Source organism: Drosophila suzukii, chromosome 2L (genome assembly GCF_043229965.1).
Source record: "Drosophila suzukii chromosome 2L, CBGP_Dsuzu_IsoJpt1.0, whole genome shotgun sequence".
In the NCBI taxonomy this organism is placed as follows: Eukaryota; Metazoa; Arthropoda; class Insecta; order Diptera; family Drosophilidae; genus Drosophila; species Drosophila suzukii.
Genome location: NC_092080.1, coordinates 9,391,860 through 9,418,274, shown reverse-complemented (window position 1 = coordinate 9,418,274; position 26,415 = coordinate 9,391,860). Strand labels below are relative to the sequence as shown.

The window sequence follows — 26,415 nt, the reverse complement described above, 5'->3', positions numbered from 1 at the left end:
ATTTATGGCACGTCCTGTTAAGCAGGACGGGATTTTCTGGGAACGGACCATCATGTAGCTCATGCATATTCATGCCACAACTTGTTACATTCTGTACACTTTGCATTCGAAAGTTTTTGAATAAGAAAAAGACAATCAAACTGGGACCACGCAATTACTTTGGCTAGACCTCCGGCATAAGCCGAGTGGTTGGAGCCCGTTCTCTTGTCTGAAAACAGTCCGAATGTCAATTGAATCTTTTTTTTCTTTTGATATGCCAAACGTTTTTGGCAGCTACCAAAAGAAAACTATGTTATACCCGGCTGCTGGAGGCGAAAACAATAAATGCATAGAATAGAAATGTCAACAAAGAGTCCCTCTCACACATTCCAGTCCCCCGAAACTAGTCAAAGGCCCCCTGTCAAAGTTCAGTTTTGCAACTGTCAGTGAAATTTGAATTGAAAGAAATGGAAATGGTTTTTCGTCTGCTGCGAACTGAGGGAGTTTTCTGCTCTGACATGTAATAGGAAATATTGTTTTGCATCTAAAAGGCTGTCAGCGACACAGCAAACGTCACAACACTCTGATTGTCAGCTCTAAATATTTGCTGGCAAAAATATTTTATCTTGAAAACAATGTCAAATTGCAATGATGAAGGCTTTATGACACTATCTGAATTTTCTAACTGAATCTATAGAAAAAAAAGGTATACATTTAACGTACATCTTATTATTTTATTTATTAAATCAAAACATACTTGTTTTAGAATGAATCTAGAAGGTCGAAAATCCAATATGTGCCAAAATATAAATCTATCTAGATCGACTGTTTCGCCTTTGTTAAAAAACCAAAAGAATATGTGTCATATTTGGAACTATATTAATATCAAATAATAAAAATGTTACTGCATATATATGATTGCTTTTTTTGTATCTGCGGCATTTTAAAAATACTGAAAAATACTAAAAGTATTATTACAATACAATCGCCTTCAGCTAGTAACATTTGTGGTACCCCACAGATACTTATTAAATAAAATAAATCCAGATGGTCGAAAATCCAATATGTGTCAAAATATAAATTTATCTAGAACGACTTTTTGGTCTTTGTTGAAAAACTAAAAGAATATTAAAAGACTACAATCCATTTCAAGTTTGAACCAAAATTATTGTGTCATATATGGAATTATATAAATATCAGAAAAAAAATTGTTACTGCATGTATATGAATGATGTTTTTTATCTGCGGAATTTTAAAAGCACTGTAAAATGCTTAAGCCATTTAAAAAATACATTAGCCTCAAAACTAGTAAAATTTTTAGAACCCCACAGTTACTTATTAATTAAAAAGCTGGCAATGGGATAGGAACGACAGTTCCATTTCGAAAAAACATCTTTCGTCCAATGAAAAAATATTTCAATCTTTCTTAGGCTGGTAAATGTTAATTTCTTATCTGCGGCATTTAAAAAATACTGAAATCATAGCTAAGCGTTTTATAAATACCTTAGGTACATTTTGTGGCACCCATAGTTACTTATTTAATAAAGAGCTCGCAATGGGCTACGAATGACAGTTCCATTTCGAAAAAACTTCTTTCCGCCCAATGAAAAAATCTTTTCACAAAATATCCCGCTGTGAGTGCTCAAAACAGCGCTTAAACTGCAATTGAACCCGTCCGGAAGGCAGCCAGCCCCGTCCAAATGGCGTGCATAAAGCGATGACGCGGAAGACAGGGGACATCTGCTTGCGGTGGACCGGGATTGCAACTTGCAACAGTTGGCGGCGAAATTGTGGTGGCATTTTATGGGTCACTTGGCTTGGGGCCTCTCAACAACAACGGCCATGCCACTCAAATATTTAGTTGTGCGATCGCACAGGTGCAGATGCTGATGGGGATGTTGATGGTGATGGTGGTGGTGGAGGAACCCCCCTCCGAACCCGAAAAGCAGGCAGCATTTTATTTCTTGGCCGCCTGCCCAGTGGCAAATATTGCGCATACGAACCGTGGACAAAGAGTATGGCAAAGGTATCGCTTTTATTGCAATCGCTGTAAAATATTCGAAGAGTTTTGCGGTCGTCTAATCAGCTGAAGTGCCAGACCGCACAAATTTTGTGCCATTTTGCACGCCAGCCAGTCGTATTGATGTATGGAATTTTTCGGAAATTTATGCTATGGTCGTCGTATAAAATGAACGACCAGTTCAGGAAAAGAGTCCTGGTCGCGGAAAAGGGGGGTATAAATGGCAACCGTTGGCGTCGCATTGCAGATGAAACCATTTTTTCGGACTCCAGAGACTTTTCCGTTTGGCGCGTGAGCAAATTAATTTTCAGCGCACAGAGCAAAAAACGGTTTTTGCATGATGAACGAGGGGCGGGGAGTTGGCCAGAGATGGAAATGGGCAAACTGCATGGTGTAAATGATAGCCAACCCTTGGTGTGGTCGCCATTCGCCACTTTCCCCCCTCCCCCTCTTTCATACAGCTGGCTCAATGAATTATGAATTCGCTTGGCAAAAAGTGGAAATTGTTTTTTTTTTCTCGCCTTATTTCCCAGCTCCGACTCTTTACCCGCGTCACGAGTTTTCTCTGGGCCGGTTTTTATTTTGCGGCTGGCAAAAAGAATTATGTGCTGAATGTTCTTAGCCATGTTACGACCAGACTTTTCCTTGGCGGCTGTTTTGTTTGGCGAGAACTGGCGACAGTTTCGCAATGCTGGAAAATTAATATTTTTACAAGTGGATTTTCAGTTCTATTTATCTGTTTTTCTTTTTTGGGCTTCCAGTTAACCGCGAAAAGTTGATGACAAACTGCGGCCCTTTCGAAGGGATAGGTTTAAGTGGTCTTAAGTTATTTCTTATGCATGCGACAGGAATTTATTATCTGTTCTAGAATTATATTATTGCAGTTTAAGGTATTTTTGGGTTGGTTTAAAGTATTTAGTATTTTTATGTAGGTGTTTATTTTTCTCAAATATTTTAGTTAGGTTTAATTTTCCCTGATTCCTTTTAAAAGGACTTAAAAGGTAAACCTGCTTTATTGATTTTTGTTGTATACTTTAAATACTTCCCCTTTTAAAAACATACCTATGCTGTCTTCTAAAGTATGCCAGCCATAAATAAAATTAAATGCGAAAATCAACGGAATTTGTGAGCCCATAATGCAGAAACAATTTACACACATCCAATGAAGGCCCACGCATCTTTTTCAATGGGCAGGAGAGTGTGTGTATTTATTATTTATGCGACTGCTACGGATGATTTATGTTCGGTTATATTTGTCGACAGGCGACACACTAAAAGAGGCAGAAAGACAACACCACTTTACATGTGTTTGGTTAAAAGTGTTTGCCGTTTTTAATGCAAATATGCAAACAACAATGGCTGGTGGTATGATCAACTAAAGGCAGGACCGAACATGGCCAACAAACAAGCAACAAACAAACAGGGCCCAGACAAGCAGAAATATTCACGAGCTTGTCGGGCGATACGTATGGGTAAATGTATCTGTATCTGTATATCCGTTCGGCATGCAAAGGAGCTCGAACTGTAAGCACCCACGCCTCGACCACGCCCATTTCGGGGCCTGTCCTCCCCGAATGTAAAATATTTTCCTTGCCTGCCGCTCAAAAAATAATTTATCTGCACTTACACTGCGAACTACCAATGCTGGCCATACCATCATCATCATCATCATCATCGCAAGGATCTTTATCATCATCTGTGGTAATACAACGCAAAGCAAAAACATTGTCATTGACCGAAGTCAAAGTTCAATAGACTTAAGCATTGAATTCAACTAGAAGCAGAGGCTGGAAATGCAATTCATCACTCTAAGTTTTCCTACTGTGAAAGGAAATTGAATTGGAATGGTGGTCATGAACGGGTGGAAGCTGAGCAAAAATGCAGGCTAAAATGAAATATCCCTGGGGGAAAAGTCTAAGTGAAAATAAATAGCCAGAAATGGGGAAACTTAAGAAAACAGTTCACTGTTATTTCATACCAGGACTTAAAGTGTTATTCTATGAGTTTTTCTCGGACATTGTTAAAGATAGCTCAATGAAAGCCCATCCTCGAAGCCATGTGCTTCCAATTCATTGAGCAAAACTTTTCAAACAAAACCGAACGAAGGCATAAACTATGCGATTTCAGCGTCTGCTTATGACCAAAAAATATGGCCAATTTAATGGGCCAGACCATATGAAGCATATGAACCCGATTCCGAAGACAACGTGCCCCGTTTTCCCTGACACATTACCAATGGGATGGGTTAGGATGGATATGGGATGGCGTTGAGATGGGGCTACGAACCCTTTCAACGCATCTCGGGCGAAACTAAAAATCATAAAAAGCAAACTTTGCTGACCAACACAATCCGACGCACAGACACAGGGCGGAAAACATGAAAAGACGAACAAAATATCATAAAGCAAGCGATTTTTTAACAATAAAATAAAGGAAAAGCACAACAAAAGGTGCGGCCCTGCCTATCTAGCCACCATTTTTGCACCCCCAGCCTTGGGAAACTGCGTTAACAACAGCACAGCTTGGCATTTAACATGGCCCTAAAGACCAAATATAGAATGTCCAGGACCAAAAATAAATTACATGCCCATTATGGCCAAGAATCCGATTTTCGTAGATACACACCGAGTTCACGGACACACGGACAAACGGACTTTTTCCACCCCTTTCTGGAATGGCCACCACTTGGCCAGAACGTGATTTACCAAATTAGTGTTGCTGCAGGTCCAAATGGCGTTGGCCTTAACCGAAATCACATAAAATATGGCTAATACAATCCTTAATAGTCCATTCGATAGCACGAACACAGCATCAAAGGGGTTTTAGCCCCATGTTTTTATTAGTATATACAATACTTAAGTAAAAGGCTAACTTAGAGATAAGACAGAAAGTTAAATAGTGCTCAAAATTGGTAAAATTCGAGGTTATAATCATTTTAATAGTTAATTAGCTCAAATAGTTTGGAAATTTTTCAGTAATATAAAAACAAAATGAATACAAATTGCATTTGCCATTAACTTTTATTACAAACATGTCTGCGTCAATATAAATTAAAACAATTTTCGGAATTTGTATTAAACTTCTCCATGCTTTCATTGCATATTAATAAACTACTGAAACAAACCCCAACTTTGAAATTAAATTAAAGTAATTGAAAACAAATTATCTTTATAAGTTGTTATATAAACACTGGTGTTCTTGGGGGTAAATACCATCCTCTAGAGATCCCAACCTCCCCTTGATGTATATACACACATATTCAACAGTATCCTGTTTATGGTGCAATATAAATTCGAACTAACTGCAAGAATAAATAAGAATCATTTTGGGGGCGATTAACTTGGCGAACAAAAGGGGGGCGAAAGTCTGTATATACTTTGGCTGGATTAACCCTATAGGATTAACCCTAAATGTGCTGTGGCAATTATTGCCAACCGGATGATGTCGACGTCGACGTCGACTGCAGCTGGCATGCCAACTTAATTTTTAGCGCAGACGGCAACAACTTGACCCATATTTCCAATGAGGTGACACCCGCTCACCAACACAATCTCAGTGGCACTTAAAGCTCACACACCCCTGTCCAAAACCCCTGCCCTCCCCCCATATAACAACCCATACCAAAACATACCAACCCATCGTATCCTAACCCACTGCACATTAACGTACTGAAAACTGAAATTTTGTCGTCGAAGCGGCAAATGAGCTGGAAGATGTTGCAGGAGGATGGAAATGGAAATGGTGTTTTTTGGTGGGAGGTCCTGCTAAATAAATATATATACACGTAAATCTATATAAATCTGTTGGTATGTGTGTGTGTGTGTGTTTTGGGCTTGTTGGTAGCGAAAAACGAACGCAAAAGCGAAAACCGAAAACCATTGAAATGCCCATGATGATGATATTGGGGGTTTGAGGTGCTAGGAGGCTGCTTTTGCGACGGCGCAAAAATAAATTAAGTAAAAATTAATGTCACAACAGCAGCAGCAGCCTTAGCTTTTTTAAATGAATTTTATTAGGCAGATGTGGCCTCCATTTTCCTTCGTCCTTCCTCTACCATCTGATACCCTACTTGTCCTACTTGGCCACGCATAAACAAACACTTAAAGAGCGTATACAGGGTGCTTCGGTTTCAAAATCAAATTAAACGCTGCTGTTCTATTCTTTTCCCTCCCCCAGAAAACCCCCACCCTCTACTTTCACCGCCAAAGAGAACGTCTCTCTCTCTCTGTCTCTCTTTGGGTCCAAACTCTCTCTCTCTCTCTCTCTTTTCGAGTGGAGAAAGTGCGTGCCAAAGTGTGGGTGGGTAAAAGCTCGTTTTTGCTAAATTTTTAGCCCTGGATGCTGCTGGAAGTTCCTTCTTGTTTCGCCAGCCTCTCCAAATGTTGTAGCCGTCTTTTAGGCACGCATAGAAATTTTAATGTGAGCCTCGTGCCAGCAGAAAAATAGGAAAAACCTAGGAAAATCTAGGCATGGGGGGGGGGGGGGTAAAAGAAAAACGGAACCAGAGAAAACCGAGCAGAACTGCACGCAATTTAATTTTGATTTCCTTGGCAGTGGCAGTTGCCAGGCGGCAGAATGCATTAAGATGGCATTTCAAAGATAACTCGACTAAATTGCATGTTATTAATGCTGTACTGACGGAATGAAGGAGCCACATCAATTTGGGGCAATTGCAATCACAAATTGTTGATTGTCTGCCAAAGGATTTTGTTACGTGTTTACCCATCCCCTTGGATCGTATTTGTTATTTTTACAGAAGGGAAATTCCCTTATTGATGAGTAGTTTCGGCCAGAAGTGATTTTTCCGAGTTATTCCTGGCAACGATTTACAATGTTGATTGTTATTCGTGTTTTATATCCATTCACTATTGAAGCATTTTTAAATAAACCTCCCGAAAACCAAAGGATTATATTATGTTATACCTAAAATGTTATTTTTTCAGAAGAGAAATACCCTTATTGAGTAGATTCGACCAGAAATCATATCTCCGATTGGCAAAGATTTACAATGTTTATTATTATCTGTCAAAATATATCCATTAACTATTTTATTTGACAAATTCTGTATTTATTATAGCTTTCATTACATCTTCTTAAGTAAATCCTTTGAAAATATTATTCTGATTCGGCTGAAGCCGAGGCCAGAAACAATGTTGATTGTTGCTTGTGCATATATGCATAAAATATTCAAGCATTTTAAAATAAACCACTCGAAAACCAAAGGATTTTATTACGTTAGACCCAATTTGTTATATTTTCAAATTGGGAAACCCTTTATTATTGAGTAGTTTCGGTCAGAAGGGATATTTCCGATTGGCAAAAATATACCATGTTGCTTATTTTCTGTCAAAATATATCCATAAACTATTTTATTTGACAATTTCTGTATTCTTATTAGTTTCCCATAACATCTTTTTTAACAAATCCTTTGAAAATATTATACTGCTTCGGCAGAAATTATATCCCAAACAATTGTAGCAATTACTCTCAAACTCCGCCTTACCCAACAAATTGTGTAAAGCACAGAAAATACTTATAGAGCTTGGCTTTTATGTTCTGGTCGATATTTGCGCAACCTAAGTGCATTTTAAATGCCGCCCCTTTGGGTGCTGCCTTCCCTCTACCAATATGCCCCCTGGCCTTCTGCCAACCCAGACTGAAACTCTCTCTCTATTAAAACTTATTAATGTTGCGGCATTTAAAATAGTTGCATAGCCGGGGCATGGCGATAGTTCGCGGATGCCTGGCTGCAGCAATATCTGCTTTACCGGGGAGTAAATAATAATTACTAATACCGTGGCTGCAGCCAGGCGATGATTACAGTCTGGGCCATGGCTTGCACCACCGCGGGCGGTAATTCAGAGCACAAGTTAAAGTAGATTGCGTAGCACCTCCACCTCCAACCTCCATCCTCCACCTCATCGCAGTTCACCCACCTCCATTGGAGCTGAGCTGCCGGCGAGGCAATTGACCAACATTTTCAATTAATTTTTGCTCCAATAAGCAGGCGGCTGGCAGCGGAGAAGTGGGCGCGACAGTCGAGCCACCCACCCTGCCCCTTGACCTCCCCTGAAAACCACCCACCCAACCACCCACCGGTGAGGCAGTAAACATTTGCATGCCCCTCCGATGAAACTTGGCTTTGGCCCAATCGCACAGTTGAGTTATTTGAAGCACAGCTGTTGGCCAAAGTCAAGCCCATGCCACAAAATGTGTTAATAGGACTATATATTTCCTTCGTAGATTCTGTATACAACAAACTGATATTTATATCGAGAATACGAGGTTGGACTTCCCTAGGCTTTCAATTCCATTCAATTCAATTAAAATATATCTAATGACTTCTGGTTTAATTCCATTTTAAACAGTTCTGTCGGTTTAAATAGATATTCACTAATGTTGTGTGTTTTAAGTAATATTAATGTGCTTTATTAGTACGCATTTGTCAGAAGTAGATTATTTTTGTAACAGAGCTCTTATCGGCTTTATTTATGCAAATTTAGTTGCATGCTTTCCATTTAATTTTTCACTGATACTATATTTTATTAAAACATTTTATAAGCAAGCCACTTTTGCTATGACTGAGGGCTGTATATATAACCAAATCTACGCACAGAAAAAGTTACTTGACTTTAATACACATTCATTAATTTTAGGATTATTGGAATAAACATGGTCTTAACGATGTGAATTTAAGGCAAACCCAACAGAAATGGATTGCTAAAATAAAAGAACATAGATTAAAATCATGGAATATTTTCCCTGTTTGTCTTGACAGCATAATTTAGTCTATTTGTTTGGACAAGCCTAATAATCTTTTAAAAAATATTAAAAAAATATTTGTACACAAGAGTTAAAGCACTTTTAGTATTTCACTTAAAATTTATTTGGTTAGTTACAATTCCGGGAACAAACTTAAGCCACATGACTGCTTAAGGATTTACTTTCTTTTTTTTTATGCAACCAAAGTGATTTTAAATACTCTGGTAAAATATTCTTACAACCATATACAGGTACGCACCTGCAGTTTATATAGCACACGACTATACAAGGTGCAAGTGATTCCATGTGCATCAACTTAAATGCTTTGCGGGCTGGGCACTTTACTTTCTAAAAGGCAAAACTAAAATAAAATAAAATAAAAAAATAAAAAGCATGGAAAAATGAAGGAGGGGTTGCAACTCTCGCAGCACTGAGCTGGGTGGAAAATGCTTTTTCAAACATTTAACGATTTTTTAGGTCAGCCAAGAGCGTACGAATGTTTTATCATAAAAATGCGAATGTACTGGCAAATATAAAATATTGTGTGTAAGCTAGGTGCATAGGTATAACTTTTTTCCTTTGGCCTTAGTTTCTAAAAGTCAGACACTCTGCCAATATGCCATATGGTTTATGGGAATTTTCTTTTGGGAAGTTGGCTGTTTGTGAAATGCGAAACTTATTAACGTACTTCAGGCGTTGCATTAGAAGGGCCTCTCTAATTGCAACGTCCACAAATGTTGGCCTTGCCACGTCTTGACAATAAGCAGCCTGAAAACATGGCTTGCAAAAATTGTTAAGGGGCACAAATCGCAGAATGCAACGGAGGGGGCAACGTTTTGTGATTATTGAAACAGAGCCCTCGTCACTCGCATGCACTCTTCAGGCTACCCTACTCTTTCTACTCCGGTATACCCGTCTCTTTCTCTCTCTCTCCATATCTCTCTCTCTCTCTTTGGTGCTGTAAATAATTTCAAAGTCTGCGTACCGCCGAGAAAAATAGGTCAACAGTGTTGCTGCTGCCGTTAAACTGGGCGTGACGGTGGCAAAAGTGGCAAGCTGAAGTTGCATGCGCCACGCCCCTAGGATCCTCATCTCCCATCAGCCCCCAGAACTGAAATTCCCGCCCTGATGCTTTTGGACCATAAAGTAGCTGGTCCTAAAATTCACCCAAGTTTCGCATATTTCCCATTCGACTCCCCTTTTGCCCCCTGCGCCCCCCATCTAATTGGGCTGCCAGTGGGCGTGGCAGGGGCATACATTCGCACACATAAATTGCATAGGATCAACTAGTGGTTAATATTTGATGGCTGCTGTTTGCGTTTTCCCGTGCAGCACAGCAAAAGAAACAGAAACAGAAACAGCGAACTGCATCCGAGCTAAACTGCAGCGACCTACTTTTCGACAATGCATTTTTGCAGAGGCTGCAGAGCGAAAGGGGATTATGGGATGGGGTGGTTGCAATGGTTGGGATGGTTGGGGTTGGGATGGCGATGGGTCCTGGGGGTGGTAAGTGTTATTCGAGGGCTGCATCAACAAGTACACACTGAATAATTTGCAGGGCTCCCGCTAGGTTGCCAAGAAGCGAGGGGAAATGTGTAAGAGCTCTGGTTGTTGATTTTACTCCATGTCTTCAGCGGAGTGGAGTGAAGCTACCCATAAAGAAAGTTCCCACAATAAATGCAATCCCAGAAAGCGCAGAGAGTAAATTTCCATTTGTCTTGAAAAATAAGTTCATATTCCATTTCAACAAGAATATTTTTCTTCGTTTTTGACTCTATTAAATAGAAAAAATTGCTTTTAGAAATAAGTACTTTTTTTGGTTTGCAATAAAATAACAAAAATGTACGTTATAGGGTTACCCCATTTTCTTTTCAATCTTTACCGTATGATAAGTTCAATTAGGGAGATTTAGAATATGAAATCTTTCACATTACATATACTTTTAAACCCGAGTGGGGAATCCGCGCGGGGTAAGACAATTAAAATATTTTCGAATATTTGGATTAAAGACATTAAGTGGTAACAATAAAGTAACTCGATATTTGAGTTGAAAACAAGCATATGAAATCAGAAAAACAATTAAGGTATGCCGCAAAAACCATTTTTTTTTTTAAATAATTTTATGTCATTTTTAAGTGTCTCAAAGTATCCAGCGAATAAAGAATAGACGGCTTTCTGAAAAATGCTTTGAATTTCTGAGCTTAAAATATATTTTTGCATACTTTAAGTCATATAAAATGGTATTTAAAAGTTATTTCCAAGCTATAGTAATTTGTGTGGCACCCCTGACTAGTTAATTATCTAAATTGAGTTAATACGTTTCTTATATGTAGCAAGGTGAAGAGATACATTTAAATACAAATTCCGATGTCCTTATTAACATTAATATTTTTCTAGTCTTTGACTAATAAAAACTCTATTAATGGTTAAAATGGCTAAAGAACGAACAGATCGAAAGAAAGAAACAAATTTTTCTCATAACCTTGGAATGTTAATATTTTTCATTTAATAAACAAATAAAAATTGTCTAGCACTACATTTTAAAATATTATTCAACATCAAGTGACTACATTTTCAAAGAGAAAAAATAAATTTTGCAACTGCTGTATACAAGCCCCAATGTACAATCAAGGCTTGAACTAAAGTTCCTGTGACAACTTTTGCTGTTTGAACCCTTTTACAGTTTCCACAACAAACGAACCATGAAATCGCTCAACTAAAAAACCAAAATATGTCCGCCATCAGCGCGGAATCTTTGAAGTAACTATTTTTATATAATTCGTTTAAGCATTTAAAAAGTTTGTTTTCCGTTTGCTAGTTTCTCAAGGTTTTAGCTCAACCGTTGCCAAGCGCTTTTCTGTTTGCAAAGCTAAAACAATTTTTGCCAGCAACAAATAATAAATAAATAACCAAGCAGCGAAAGAGCAAACTGTGCGAAAAATAAACGCAAAAAAAATATGTGTAAAAAATGAAGAGCAGGCGGAAGATACGGCAGGACGAAAGGCAAAGGCAAAGGCAATGGCAAGTCGAGTCAAGTTGAGTTGAGCCAGGCCATGTCCTTGGGCGACTTCCCACGCAAAAATATATTTACCAGCAAAGGTTACCCCAACACACACACACTCGGATGCGAGTGAAAGCAATCAAAGAGAATGGCTGAAACAAACACACAGATACAGATACACAAACACAGATACTTAACACACCGACAAAGAGAGAGAGAAGAAAACAACATAAAAATTAAAGAAGCTTTAAGTATTCCCGTTGTATTTGCTGCCAAGGGGGCAGATATTGGTTTGAGGTCCGCCTCCTCTTGCAACATTTCGTCCTTTTTCTTAGAGTTTGCACGCTTCCAACACTCACTCGCTCTCACGCACTCTCTTCGCTCGCACTTTCTCTGCGGCGGATTTGCTCGGCTCTTTCCCGGATCTGCTCTCCCTGTTTACCTTAAAGCTCTGCCCCACGCTCCTTTGTGCGGATACGAAAAACACATATAAATGTGCAGCGATTATGGCCAAAAAGATCCTTGTCCCGCTGCCAGATACACTTCGCACAGCCGTTTTAAAGATACAAATACGGATACACAAAAGCGTTCGACTTTTGATGCAGAGGCTTTGGTTCTTAAACTAACAATGTAGAGTATCAGCATAGGTAGTAAATGAAGCTGAAATAAATATAGGGTTTATGGAAATTTAATGAAACCTAATTTAAACTAACCAGCATTGCAAGTATTTTCTAATATACCAAGAACAAGTAAATAATAAAATAAATGCTGTCAGCTCTTATAAAATTAGAAAAATAATATATTGATTAACTAGTTTCTAGAACTCTTAACATTAAAATTTTCCCAAACACAAAACTCTAAATACAAATTACCATTTAGCTGGCTTAATTAAGCATTCATTCTGCATAGTTGGTCTAAAGTCATAACATCTGAAATCTGTCTGAGTATTTTTATACATTTTCAAGTTGGCTTGTTTGTTGTTTTGCTCAGCATGCACACTCTTGCCTCAAATGGTTATGAATATTTTATTTACATCAGCCAGTAATCAGCATATGAGTCCATATTACTGCTTAGGGACTCACAATCCGTAAGCGAGACATAATGGACTTAAATGTTTAATAAACTGTTTAAATTTATCAGCCAGTGGTTGAGTATTAAACTATAAGGGGCTTAAAAACTGTGTTGCCTTGATAACCCCATTAATCTTTTAAATTTAATTTTTCCTCGGAAAACCGATATCTCTAAGGAAAATACTTTATTGTCTGTTCCTTGCTTAGAAATTGTAAGATTTACTATTTTACTTACATTGAATTATAGCTAAAATCCCCTCTTCGAATTCTTATCTTTGTGTGCGTGAACAAAGGTCCTGATAACAGAGTTGATAAAGCGAAAAAGTATTATTTGACAAGATATTGAATGATTAATGGAACACATGCTTTTTTACCGGAATGTCTAATAATTTTTAATCATTTATTATTGGTTATTCTAGCAATCAACAATTGTGAGAAACATCGATTAGTCGTGAATGGATTTTACAGAACTTTTTCGGTTTTAACTTTCGAGTGCTTTACTCATATTCGAATTATAAAAATATTAATATTTAGTCGGCTTTAATGTATTTATCTTAGAGGATTTTTTTTTAGAATTATTTTATTTAGCCACAATAGAGTATAACAATCTAAACACTTGCTTGATAATGTTTTTAAGTTTATGTTCTTTATTCACAAATGAAAAATGTTTTTAAGTTAACAATAAAAGTTTATCTAACACAGCCCAAAGCCGAGGGTGAACTGGACCCCTTCATGGCACCCACTCGTCCACATCCACGGTCTTCTGCGAATACTGGCACTCCATCTCCTTGCTGGCCACCGCAGCCCGCTCCTGGCGGTATCGCTTTCCCCCTAAAAGACCCACGATGAGCAGGACGAAGAGGGCTCCACTGGCCACACCGATGATGGGAATGGTCCAGGGATTCAGCTCATCCTCGTCGTCGGTGGCTTGGTCCAGGTGAATCATTGTTTCGAATAAAGTAGGCCTGCAGCTGAGCGTTCCACTTGCGCCACTAATTTCCTCCGCCACATATCCTGCGGAGCACTGACACTTGCCGGATTCAAGGCATGTTTGATGGGGACCACATTCGGTGGTCGGGCAACCCGCCTCATTGCTGTTGAACTGCTTTTCGCGGCACTCGCCACGGAAGAGGACATAGTTTTCGGGACACTCGGTGGCCGTGAAGGCAGCCGTCGAACTGCTGGCCCAAGACTCGGAGCTGCCCTCGGTGGTGTCCAGCTCTTCGGAACTGTACTCCGCACTCAGCTCGGCACAACGCTCCTCGGTCTTGTCCCATCGGTAGCCGGAATTGCAGGAGCAGCGCTCCACATCGATGCACTTGCCATTGGCACATCCGTCGCCCACCTGACAGATCGGGGCACAATCGGCACTCACTCCATCGCCAGTGGGCTGCAATTGGGTGTAGCCATCGCGACAGGCACAGGTGTTGGGCGAAACGCACTGGGCACCCACAGGACACTGGGTCTGGCAGATGGGCTCACAGTAGTGGCTACCATCCTGGTGACTCCTAGCCGAGATGTAGCCGGAAATGCATTCGCAGCGATCTGGAGCGGCACAGCTGGCGTGGGCAGGACAGCCACGAGTGCAGATGGGCTCACACAAACCGGACTCCACCTGCAAATAGCCCGGGCAGCACTCCCTGACCAACTGGTGGGTCACCTGTTCCTCCATCGAGTCATGCAACTCGACTATCTTCTCTGGTTTTTTCCAAATTTTCCATTTGGACTGGGGTTTTACGATGATCACCTGCTTGGTGACCGGCACTAGAATTCGAGTCGTCTCATTGCGTTCGCAGTAATTATCCTTTTGGGCGGCCACTGCAACGGAACCAAGAAGCAGAATCGTAGCCCAGTTGAACTTCATTTTCCAGAAATTTTCGTCTTGTCTGTTCGCAACTGCAGTCGGTATACAACTGAATTTTCCCAGAACAAGAAGTGCGGACGAGAGCTAAGCTGGCCACTCGGTCTTCGAACTGCGGGGAGGATCGGCGGAGAGGGCAGGCAGGCCAGCAGATAGGACACAATAACATCCGCAGCTAGATAAAATCACTCTCTACACTGGAAAAAAATGATAGCCAACCATTCACGCTAAAACTTCGGAGATATCACCTATTGTAATTACCATTTCTAACCTTAAGGATCTAATATATATCATTTTTTAACATTACCCCAACCTTATAAAATATCTATTGAAATTTCATGCCTGACGTGAATGCTCTCAAGATAACCCTACTGATTTTTCTTTTATTTTCAACGAACTATTCAAATATAATTTTTAAGCAAACCTTAATAATTTTCTCAGTGTTCTCGTCCCAGAGGGTTGCAGCATGGCTGAGCCGCTGCCAAAGGTCACCCTCGGATTTATAAAACCGTGGTGGATCGCTGATCTTTCTCACTTTGAACCTTCCTCTCTCTAGCACTTTATGTTCCTTTATTTTCTGTTATCATAATGCCCGCTTCATAAGTTGCCCGCATAAAGACAGTGATAAGGCTGAAAACAACACACCATAAAGATGCAATTGTTTTCCATTGAGAATCGGCAACCGATATGACTCACAAAGAGCGGAACTAAATGGTTTTCATTGATGTATTTTTAGTTTACGACTTCCTCTATAACGAATAGCAAATTATAATCGCTGTATTTGTTTTAATATTTCCATTTGCCTTTTGTGTTTACAATTTATTATTCTTGTCTAAACAGTAAGTAATTTTTTTCACTTTATTCTTATCAACTGGTCCTTTTTGGTACCTGCCCTTTCTAAGATTTACCTGCTGAACCTGCTATGAGTTGTATTTTCTTTTGATGCCAGGGAAAAACTAAACAACTTCCCAGCAGGCAAGATTTTTGGATACTATTTATTTGACAGAAATAGTTTCTTTATGCTAATAGCGGTTAAGATCATTGGGCTACAAGATATTTTAGAACTGTTTTAAAGATTATATCTATACAGAAACTCCTCTGATTGAAATTATGATTATAAAAGAACCAAAGGCATCTGCACACACTATCTGTACATCTTAAATATACATTTTTCTACCATTTTCACATAAAATTTCACAGCCAGCACGCTTTCATAATTGACTTTTCACTCAACTCGGCCAAGCAATTATCTCGATTGAAATGTGATTCCCAAGCATTTAAAAGGTCACTTATTGGCAGGCTTACTGCGCTTTTACAAAACGCAAGTCAATTTGGTTGGATGAAACAGAAACAGAAGCACATAAATGTTTGAGGCACTTGAATATATTCTAGCCCCCAGGAAGCCTGACGTCATACGACTGGCAGGACTCGCACATTTGTTACTTTTGTCACGCTCGTTTCGAGTCGGGATCTCTGGGACAATGCTTTGTTGGGCACATTCACAGTGAACCCGAAACCCCACATATATAGAGTCGCATATATATGCGAGAATATGGGTACAGATATATATATATATATGGGCGAGTGTCGATGCAGGAACAGGCTGCCTGGCGTATGGGGCACGTATCCTGGGCCGCAAAATGCCCCAACTTCTCCGCCCCGCAGGCTGACTTTATGGAACATATGAACGGATGAATGACAGCTGACATAGAGACAAAAGTGTGTGTGACACAGTCACATTCTAATCTAAAATAATTGAATTGAAGTCAGATTGCAACTGATGCCTTGTGTGTGTGTGTGTCTGCATGTGCGTGTGTATCTGAAACAGAAAAAGATACAGATACGGCACGACGGGCTTCTTTTGCGAGTGAGTGTGTGTGTGTGCTGGTTATCCTGGTTATTCTGGTTACTCTGGGTGTGCAAAGTGTATATAACTGTTGGATAACAGATAGCTGACAGTCAGCCCGTATCTGTATCTTCTGGCGGCGTACTCGTATATTTGTATCTTTTCACAGCCGCCGGTTGCCCACATCACATATGCGAAGCGCCGCCTAAGATAATTAATGGTTTACTGGGTTTCGCTAACTGGATTTTGGTTTTCCATTGTCTTCCACAGCACTCAGAGAACCGAAAGTGAGATGGAACCCATCAACCTCTACACTTCCGCCCCAGATTTCTCACGTCGGCAACTGCAATTAGGCTTGGGGACTAGTCAAACTTTGTGGGCGGCTGCCTTGAATTATTGCCAAGCTTCGACTGCGATTCGCGACTCGCTAATTGCCAGCCATAAATTTGCATTATCTCACGTAGAGGTAAACCCCCGAAAAGCGTTTCAAGGAAGTACTGGTCCCGTCCGGTCCCTTTCGTGGAACTGTTAAATTATCTAAGTTGCTGGCGGCCCCAAAAACTTTGGGCCACCGCCCGTGTGACATCTGCTGCTCAAATGCACAGGCACGTAGCTGCCTCCGAATCAGTTTGGGTTAAGCTGACTGATTCTGGGGTTGGAGGTTGAAGATTGGCGATGGGAGGTTCGTTTGCCATGGACAGTTTAACTGGCAGCATGTTAGGGCATTTCATGGCTAAGCCTCTATCCGCACCTAAGACCCCCTCCACCCCGCCCTCTGCGGGCAAAAGTTTTGGTGGCACACAAAGTTTCCAGCTCCCGAATGATATGACAATAATTTTAATTATAGATTAGCAGACAAATCCTCGGATGAGCACTAAAATTTCACAAATTATGACAGGTCTGCCTGAGCCATGGACTTCTACTTGGTCCTAGCCAGTGCTGCCAAGCCGAACTTCCAGGGTATGTTTATTTATTTTTAAAACGTGGGTTTAGCCACACGTTTTGGAAATTATAATTGTTAACACAATATTGTTACACCTGATTCTTAATTCTCTTTCAAAATCTTTATTAAGATAATTAAAACTCTTTAAATTTGCACAATCAAAATTTAGTTTCAAATATTACAACTAATATTTTCTTCTCTATTCCCAATTTGATTTTATTTATTATGTTTTAAATATTCTATTTTAAATAAAAATGTAAATTTTTTTAAAATTATAGTCGATATTTTAAAGATGGTTTTTTCTCCGAAACTTAATAGAACAACTAAGGAACTAAAAATGTCTAAACAATCAACCCAAATATTTCTGATGAGAACATTTTCTTATAAATTCCCATGTTCTTTCTCTTCTTCCCAATAAATGTTTGCTAATTTCAAAAACCAGGTCATAAGTTAAATGGAACTTCAAGGACACTTAAATGTTTCTCGGTCTTGGCGAAGACACTCTCAACATCTTGCGAATCGTGTCGCCAACTATCCATATCTATATTTACCAACCTCTGCACTGGCCTAGTTACGGCTAATATTAAGTGGCCGAAGAATAAGCCCAGAGAATTGTTAACCTTAAATCTCTTTTTCATTCGCGAGGCGAAGGTTAATAGAACAAGCGCAGAAAGCTAGGGGAGAATTCCAACAAAAAGTGAGCATTGTATGTCAGCTTTTGTGCGATGGACTTGCCAGCTGCCAGTTGGCCCCACAACGATGACAAAAAACAAAAAAATAAAAGGACACCAAGGAAGGACTGCGGGGAGGACACACGTGAGAAACTTTGCAAATGGAAAAGTGAAACTGAGAACTGAGAACTGAAAACTGAAAACTGAAAACTGCGTCGCCGGCTGTGATTAAAAAAGTAGCGACGCCATTTGTTGTATCTGCACACACTTAGATAGTGGGTATATATAATTTGGTTCATGGGCTCTACCCATCTCACTTGGCTGCGGCCATTTTCATGCGCTGCAAAGTTTAAGGTCCTTCATACATAAATAAGCAGTAGGCAAAGCGGCGTCGCCTCAAAGCGCGGCGGCAAATAGGAGGAGCTGTATGGGGGGGACCCAGGGACCAGGGACCAGGGGCAAGAACAACTAAGCGGACATGACACCCACTAGAAGAGCGCTCTTCAAAAGCGGCCAGCAACAACGACAACAACAACAACGGCACTCATCAACAACGGCCAAACAAGGGCGATAAAAACAAGCGCAACAAGGACTCTGAAAGCCGAGACCCGGAGTCCAACATGACACATCGTCATCATACACGAGCGCCACGTAACAGTCGCGACTGCGACTTCCACAGCCGAGATCCTGACAACGCCTATGTCCTATGTGTCCTGCGTCCTGCGTGTGAGTGTGTGTGTGTGTGTATTGGTGAGTGGGCGGCAAAGAGGCTGTATGTCCTTTGAGCAGTCACTGTGCCACTGTGGCAGTCAGTCAGGGCTGCTGGCACATAATTAAGGACATCGTTGGCAAACGCGAGAGTGAATTACTTTCGGGCATACTCTTTCCGAATGGCACTGGTCCAAGGACAATAGACTTGCGGTTCTCGCTTTCTAGCAATTGTGTGGAAAAGCAGGAACACTGCCAACAAAAAACTGATTTAGTTACTGTTTCAATAACTTCAACCATCATCTAGCATCAAAACTAGTCATGGTTGGCAGACTTCGTCTTAGGGAGTTGATTTGGGTGTATAACTGGTTGGCAACGAAACTAATCCTGCTGAGAAGTCACAGATCTATGAAGTTCGATTGAGTTAAGGTGTATTTGGTATTATTTATGTATTATATTCTTAATTTCTTACTAAGATTTAAGCCCGCTTAGGTTATTCCATATTTAATTAAATACAAATTAATTTTGTATAAAAAAAAAACATCCTTATCAAATGGAAACAAGTACGATAAACATTATTTTTATAAGTACTGATTAAACTAAGGTCTAGTAAAAATAAATATCTATATATTGAATTCCAAACAACGTATTAAATATTTGAACGAAATACAAAAACATAATGCTTAATACAAAACATAATAAATTGCGTGATTTAATTTTAATATATTTAAAGCAAGGTAGAAATATTACTTTTGATGCTAGCCATATTTTCTTTAAATACTTTACATCATAACAAATTATTTATATCATATAAATTCAAATATATCATATTAAATTCAAATTTTGTAATTCTTAAACTAACTGTAACCGGTAAATGACATATTTCCACTTTTAATGTAAATAAAAATCGCAATATTTCATCCATTAATAGCAAAAAATATTTTAATTGAATGTAAAATCCTTGCATTTTCTATGTTTTTTTATAAGTGAAGAAAATAAAATTGTTTTTCCGAACAATTTAACTTCTAGTTATCTTTCTCTGACAGTTTATAAACTAGAGCCTTAGGAAAACACTGAGAAACCGGGTCATAGAATATTCGTTATGGAAATCGGAATGAAAGGTTTATGTCCTGTGAATAAGTTTATTATTTATTGAAGAATTTCGGAATCGGCATCGAATTGCAGTTTATAGGTATTTCCAGGGTATATGCACTCTTAGCATTCGGATTCGCTGACAGGTGTGAGTGTGTGTTGTGGACTCATGCCGCAGTCTGCCTGAATAAATGGCGAAAGAAATGGCTAAAGACGCTGCCTGAGCCTGGTCCTGGTCCTGGCCCAGAATGGGTCTGGGTCTGGGCTGCACTGGCGAAGACAAAGCCTCAAATGGGCGTAATGAGCGTGAGGAGGCGGCAAAGCCGAAAGTGCTCATGGGCGCTGCCAGTTTGGGACAATGCAGAATTGTGTCATATTATTAATGAAAAAGAGCCGGGCCAGGCCAAAATGAGCAGCGAGTGCAGAAGATGGAAACAAAACAGGAAGCCGGAGCAACAGTGTAGTCGTAGTTTTTGTCCTTATCAAATGTGAGATTGTGTTTGTGTGTGGGTGCGTATTTGTGTGTGTGCTTTCCGAAATGAAAACGAAAATGAAAATCAAGCCAAAGCCCAAAAACCACGGCACCAGGGCAAATAAACCGACGACGCAGCGAGCGTCAAGTTATTTATTTGGCAATTGTGCGCTGCTTTTTTATTGTCCTCCGAGTGGCTGCTGTTCTGCCGTTCTGTTTGCTTTTGGGCATTGCTCCGGAACACCCAACCAGCCAAAACACCCATCCACCCACGCACAACCCACCCACATCACCCATCATCCGGCCACCCACTTACTTGCCAGCTGGGTATTTGAATGTGGCCGTGTGGTCGTCGAAAGGTCAATGGAACAATTTTAAAATGCTCGCCCGAGAAGTGAAACAAAAAGCAAATCAAGTCGGTGGAGAAAACTGAAATAATGGCTGCAGCTATGGCGTTAGGTATACGAACGCTCCCTGTGATTATGGTGAATTTTTAGGGCGTGGATCCAAAATATGGTTCACCCAAACGAGAAGAAACTTAATCCCAACATATTGCCCATGTGAAAAAGCGTAGGGCTCTTTTAAATAAATTCATAGGCATTGCTCAGCCTCAGTCTAAAAATATTTAAGTGCCAAGAGGGAAAAGCATAAAAAACCTTTTACTCAATTTTTAAAATTTTTATCTTATTTCTTTCTATAGGTAATATAGAATTCTATTGCTACTTTTTTCATGAAAAAAAAATAATCTCCTTAATAAATATTTGTATCCTAAAAAAATAAATCGAGGCAAAAAAAATTTTTCTAAATATAAAAAAAATTGACTCCCAATTTTTAAAAGACGACCACTTTTTCGAGTGCATATTACTTTAAAATTAAAGCCATTTATTTTTTAGTTTTAATTAAAAACTAAATTATCTGAGATACACTTGATTTTATTTTTAGAAATTATTGGATTTATCTTTAACATTATGAAGCAAATGTAAATGGTTGTATTTCTAAAAATCAAATTCCGATTATTGACTTACCTTTTATCCTTTCTCCATTTGTTATGCAATCAAAATACTTTCCAATTGGCTTTGAAGGATTGAGCTGATCGTGTTGAATAATTGTATAACTATTCCGTTTACTGATTTGTGTATTAAACTTGATTTATTTTTAGCTTGCGTGCTATTATTAATTTTCAAACTCTTTTATCAAATTTGTCTCCCAGAATTTTTTGTTTGATAAGTAATGAAGTTAATGCAATTAATTTTAGTTCAATAATGATTATTATTTAGTTAGATGCGATTATTGAAATATGCGTATGTATGTATCGAGTTAAATCGAATAATTCAATTTCGGTTAAACGAAGACTTCCAAGGAATTTCCGAATTAATCCCGTTTTAATTCATCAGCCAATTAAGCTGTTCTTGGGCAGTTCTTATGCTCTAGCGTATTATTATTAAAAATTTGTATCAATCTTGTGCGCGTTTCGGTTGCTTATCGAGAATTTAAACATCATTTGCGAAATGAGTTCTCTATATAATAGAACACTTCTTATTTAAATGAATTTATGTCTTTGTATTGTGTTGGTATGGATATTAAAATTGTTTTTTCATAACATGTTTTGAGTTTATGTATGTATGCATTATGCTTAAATGACAGTATTAATATTTACAATTTTCTGTAAATTTTTATTCATGTGTTTTTCACCATCATTATTTATTAATTATTATTTATCGTTTGTTTTGTCTGTGTTATAGTTACAAAATTGCTTTATTTATGGTTTCGCTCGTGTTTGTGATTTATTCAGTTCGGCGATTAAATATTTTTCGCGGCTTAATATTATTTCTGCAACTCGTAGTACTTTAAAATTAAACTTGTTGTTTTTCTTGTGAATTTCACTCAACCAAATTAATTATTGCTTAGTTTAGTGTGTGTATGTGGTTCTATATTTGTTTATTCAAATATCCGGTTTTAGTTCTGACATCCATTGCGTGTGTTATGCGTGTCGACGGCTATAAAGTGGAGAAGAATAACATAAGAGTTAGTTAATGAAATTAACCACATATGTTTTATTCAATAAGCGATAATCACGAGGCTCTCACTTGTTGATAATGGCCCAGAATATCATATCATTCGGTTTTATTCATTCGTACCCCTTTCCCGCAACCAGCCGCCCACACAATGTGAACATAAAAGTAACCATTGCCATTTATTTTTTGGCACCTGTTATAAAGACACACACACACATACACAAATGCCAAAATGTGGAGACAGAGAGCGGACATAAAGGAAAGAGAGCAAGAGAGTTGCTCTTGACATGTATCTGAAAGATACTTTCCATTTTGAATATTGATGGCTTGATGGTCAATTAGCGATTCGCATTCACGCTTCCTTGGCACAATTCGAATGTAATAGAAATGACAAAATCGGTGGCATAAAAATAAAATAGAGGCAGGAAGGATGTACGAAAATATGTGTACGGCTATAAAGTAAATGATAATGGTTAAACCGATGCCGATGATGATGGAATTTTCACAAATACACACACGCACAAACGAGCTCTGGGCCAGAAAGAGACGGACAAAGGGAGAGCAAAAAGGATACTTTGAATGATTGTGATTTTTTCTTTTTTTTTGTTTTTTGCTAGCATATACTATATAGATTCCAGAATAGTTCAATGGGTTTACCTGCTGGAATTGTTGTGTATAGATATTTCTAATATTATATTTTGCAGGCCGTGTGTGAGTGTGAGCCACACTGGTATTAGTATATAGAGATATATAGTATTGTTGTGCACACACACACAGGCAGGGGCACGCACAGAGTCACACACTCACACAGACAGACGCGCGCGCACCGTTAGCGACAGACAACAGGCACACACACACACACACACATATATAGGTACACGCACTGGCACACGCACACACCCGAAGAGAGACGCACGGAGAAACGGATACGGATGCGGGCACAGACCACGGGCAACGCGACAGGACTCTCCTGCTCCGCACGGATGGCACACTCTCAACCGCTCCACCGCTCAACCGACCAACCGCTCAACCGTCCAACCGCTCAACCGTCCAACCGTCCAACCGTTCAATCGTTCAATCGCTCAATCGCTCAGCCGCTGTGCATGGAGGCAAAAGGCAACTGACAGCACAACCCGAAACCGGAACACCAACTGAGCCCGATGCCCGTGCAGCATTGCCAGCCAGGCGGCGCTGGAAGTCCTTTAGCCTGCTGCACGGGCAGAGTCCTTTGGAGGAGCCGAGTGCCATGGGCACGACATCGGCTTCGGCTTGGGCATCGGCATCCCACGACACATCCTTGTGCAGAAATTCGAAATCCGAACGCGGCTTGGGGATGCGAGATGCCGATGTAAAGGCTGGAACACACACATACATGCATACGGGCCACGAGTCCTTGCCAGCCGTCAGGACTCGTGACTCCACGGAGCCTGGAATGTGTTCGCTGTGCGAGTGTGGGTGTGTGCGTGTGGCTCTGGCGGCAGCTTTCAAGCTCTTCCCGGAGAGTTTTCGTCGGAGGCTGTAAGAGAGCGCCAGGATGCGCACTCTCTGCTCCTGTGGCAGTTGCCTCTCGTGTGTATACAGGGTGCAGGACCCTCCTGTCGATGCCCATTGCCCTGGTGGTTGTGCGTGGTCAACTCAAGATGTTTCGGAATTTTCAAATTAATTAAGACCTAACTTCTACTATATCATATGTACAAGTTGTATCATTTTTACCAAATAATACAAGCAATTTACTTGCATTTTAAAAAGATAACCGGAGTCAGAATGATATTAATACATGTAATTTTATTTTTTTTAATATTTATGAATCTTTTTTTAAGCAAAACTAAAATTATTTACAAATACTTTGAATATATTAAAAGAATACATCAAGTTTAGTACATTTTTTGAAATATTGTCAGTAATTTTTAAAAATGTATCTTGTATAAAAACAAAGTTTTGATATTATTGATAATTTGTTGTCAATATTAAAAATATTTACGAATGTCCTACATAAAATCAAAAGATTCCACATGTATAAATTGTTGTTATGAAACTTTTTTCTGTAATTTGTATCAATTTGTCTTCTAAAAAACAATTAAAATGTAAAGCTCTAAGGATTAAGTACCTCATGAACTGTTGTTATAAAAAGGTATTCAAATATTTTCAATTAAATCATGCCTCTATTTTCCACTTTTTAACACTCTGCCCAACTTGACCTACTCCTGCCGATTCTCACCTTCATCAGTTCAATAGAAACTAATTTGAAAGTCTTGCCAATACATGAAACATTCATTCATACACGCAATGCCAAATACACGATACAAGAGCTTACACACATACCAATGCGAGAAACCCATACAGACGCAGCATGCGTAGGTCCAGAGCCAAAAACGATTTATGACCCCACAAAAAAATTAATTTAAAGTAAGTTCGTATGAATGAAAAATGGCTTTTACAAACGCAAAACTACAGGGCGCCTGCAGAGCGAGAAAATCAGAGAGAAATGGGCAAAGAAAGCGGAGAAAGTAAGAGAGAGATGCTGCAAAGGAAGCACTCTCTTTGGGCCAGGACACTTGTGGGCAGCTTTCTCTTAAGGAGCTCTCTTGCGAAGCTTTAAGCTCTTCGGAGCCCTTCCATTGCAGCTATTCCTGTTTGTCCTTCCAGTGGCTCTCAAACCTTTTCGGGTCGCAGGACTCACACAGGACCTGCTCGGCTTTTCCTGCTCACCTTTTTTCTCGCGCCTCTGCCGTCGGTTGGTATCCATGAATGAAGGCTGCTGATAATGCCAGTATTTGCGCCGGGAACGCAGCATAGTGCAGACGGGCTGTGGCCACAGGATGCGCATCCGCTCTGCCTCAGCACCTCCACCCCTGACGCTTCCAAAAGCCAAGCAGGAGGATCCTGCATCATGGAGCAGCAGCGCATGTCGCACTGTTTTTGCCTGATGAATTTACATTTTTGATTATCCAGCTAAGCCAGCCAAGGCAGTCCTCGACTTTATTACGTATACGTAATTTTTTGCTCAACTCTGTTGCATACTTTCCGGCGGGCTTTTATTTTAATTAACTAGTATTGCTTGGTAATATGTTGGATGTAATATGTTTGGTTTTATTAATTAAATAAACATGTTTAAACAATATATTAAAATTTAACTTATTTTATAATCTCATAAAGGGGTTAAATTTAAAAAAATTTAGGAAAATTTGAAACTTTTTTATAAAATTATTAGTTAAAATGTAAGACATTAATAAGAATTCTTGTTAATGATGGTTCAAAATGTTATATTTTATTGATTAAATACCTCAGCCAAGTGCCGTAAGAAAGAAAATACTAAGAGCTAAATGAACATGATTAGTTCCGATTAGTTTCCACATATTAATTGAATGGAAAATGCTAACTAGAGTTGGTAGCTAATTAATTTTCCCCCTCTACACCCAACTCCTTCCGGCTCGGTTCTCAGTCGGTGCTTTTTAGCCATTGTTGTTGGCATTTATCGCGGGCTCTTTCAATTGCTTCATTTTTATAACAAACAAAAACACACACTCACTCGCTTTTTGCGGCTGTGTCAACCGCCATCTAAGTGGCCTGCTCCAGTATCCAGTATCTCTGTGCATGTGTATATGTATCCTTGTATCCCTGTATCCCTGAATCCTGTATCTTTTCCCCTACACCCCTTTCGGCCCAGTCCACATTGCTTTGTTTGTGCGGATTTTATTTAATTTGCTTGGCACTTTGTTTGCCTGCCTGTTGGCTTATTTGTTTTGATTTTTCATGCTTCGTGTTTTCGCTGGCGTTTTGGGTTTTCCCCACTTCATTGTTTGCTGCTGCCTTTCCAGTTGTCTTAACCTTTGCCTTGGCTGAATGATTGTCGGCATATTTGCGAATGATTCCAAAGGAGATGAATAAGATATCACACTAACGACGAGGCGGTTTCAATTGAACAGAGGGAAAAAGGGTTCCGTAAATGCATTTTCCGAATAAAATATTTGCCGA

General features: G+C 39.4%; 2 protein-coding genes across 2 annotated transcripts in view; both read right to left on the bottom strand.

The window, feature by feature from the left end:
* nAChRalpha5 (nicotinic Acetylcholine Receptor alpha5) overlaps positions 1-23,609 on the bottom strand; it is a 58,365-nt gene extending 34,756 nt beyond the window's left edge. Inside the window, exons 1-2 of the mRNA XM_065863815.2 lie at positions 23,098-23,609; positions 21,451-22,422 (exon numbers count right to left, since the gene is read on the bottom strand). The gene's annotated coding sequence lies outside the window, so the exon portion shown is untranslated. The remainder of the gene's footprint in view (positions 1-21,450; positions 22,423-23,097) is intronic.
* NimC4 (Nimrod C4) lies at positions 13,457-14,764 on the bottom strand. Its single transcript, XM_017085410.4, has one exon. The coding sequence runs from the start codon at positions 14,694-14,696 to the stop codon at positions 13,563-13,565; it is 1,134 nt and encodes a 377-aa protein (XP_016940899.3). The 5' UTR covers positions 14,697-14,764; the 3' UTR covers positions 13,457-13,562.
* Positions 23,610-26,415: the final 2,806 nt, after the last annotated feature.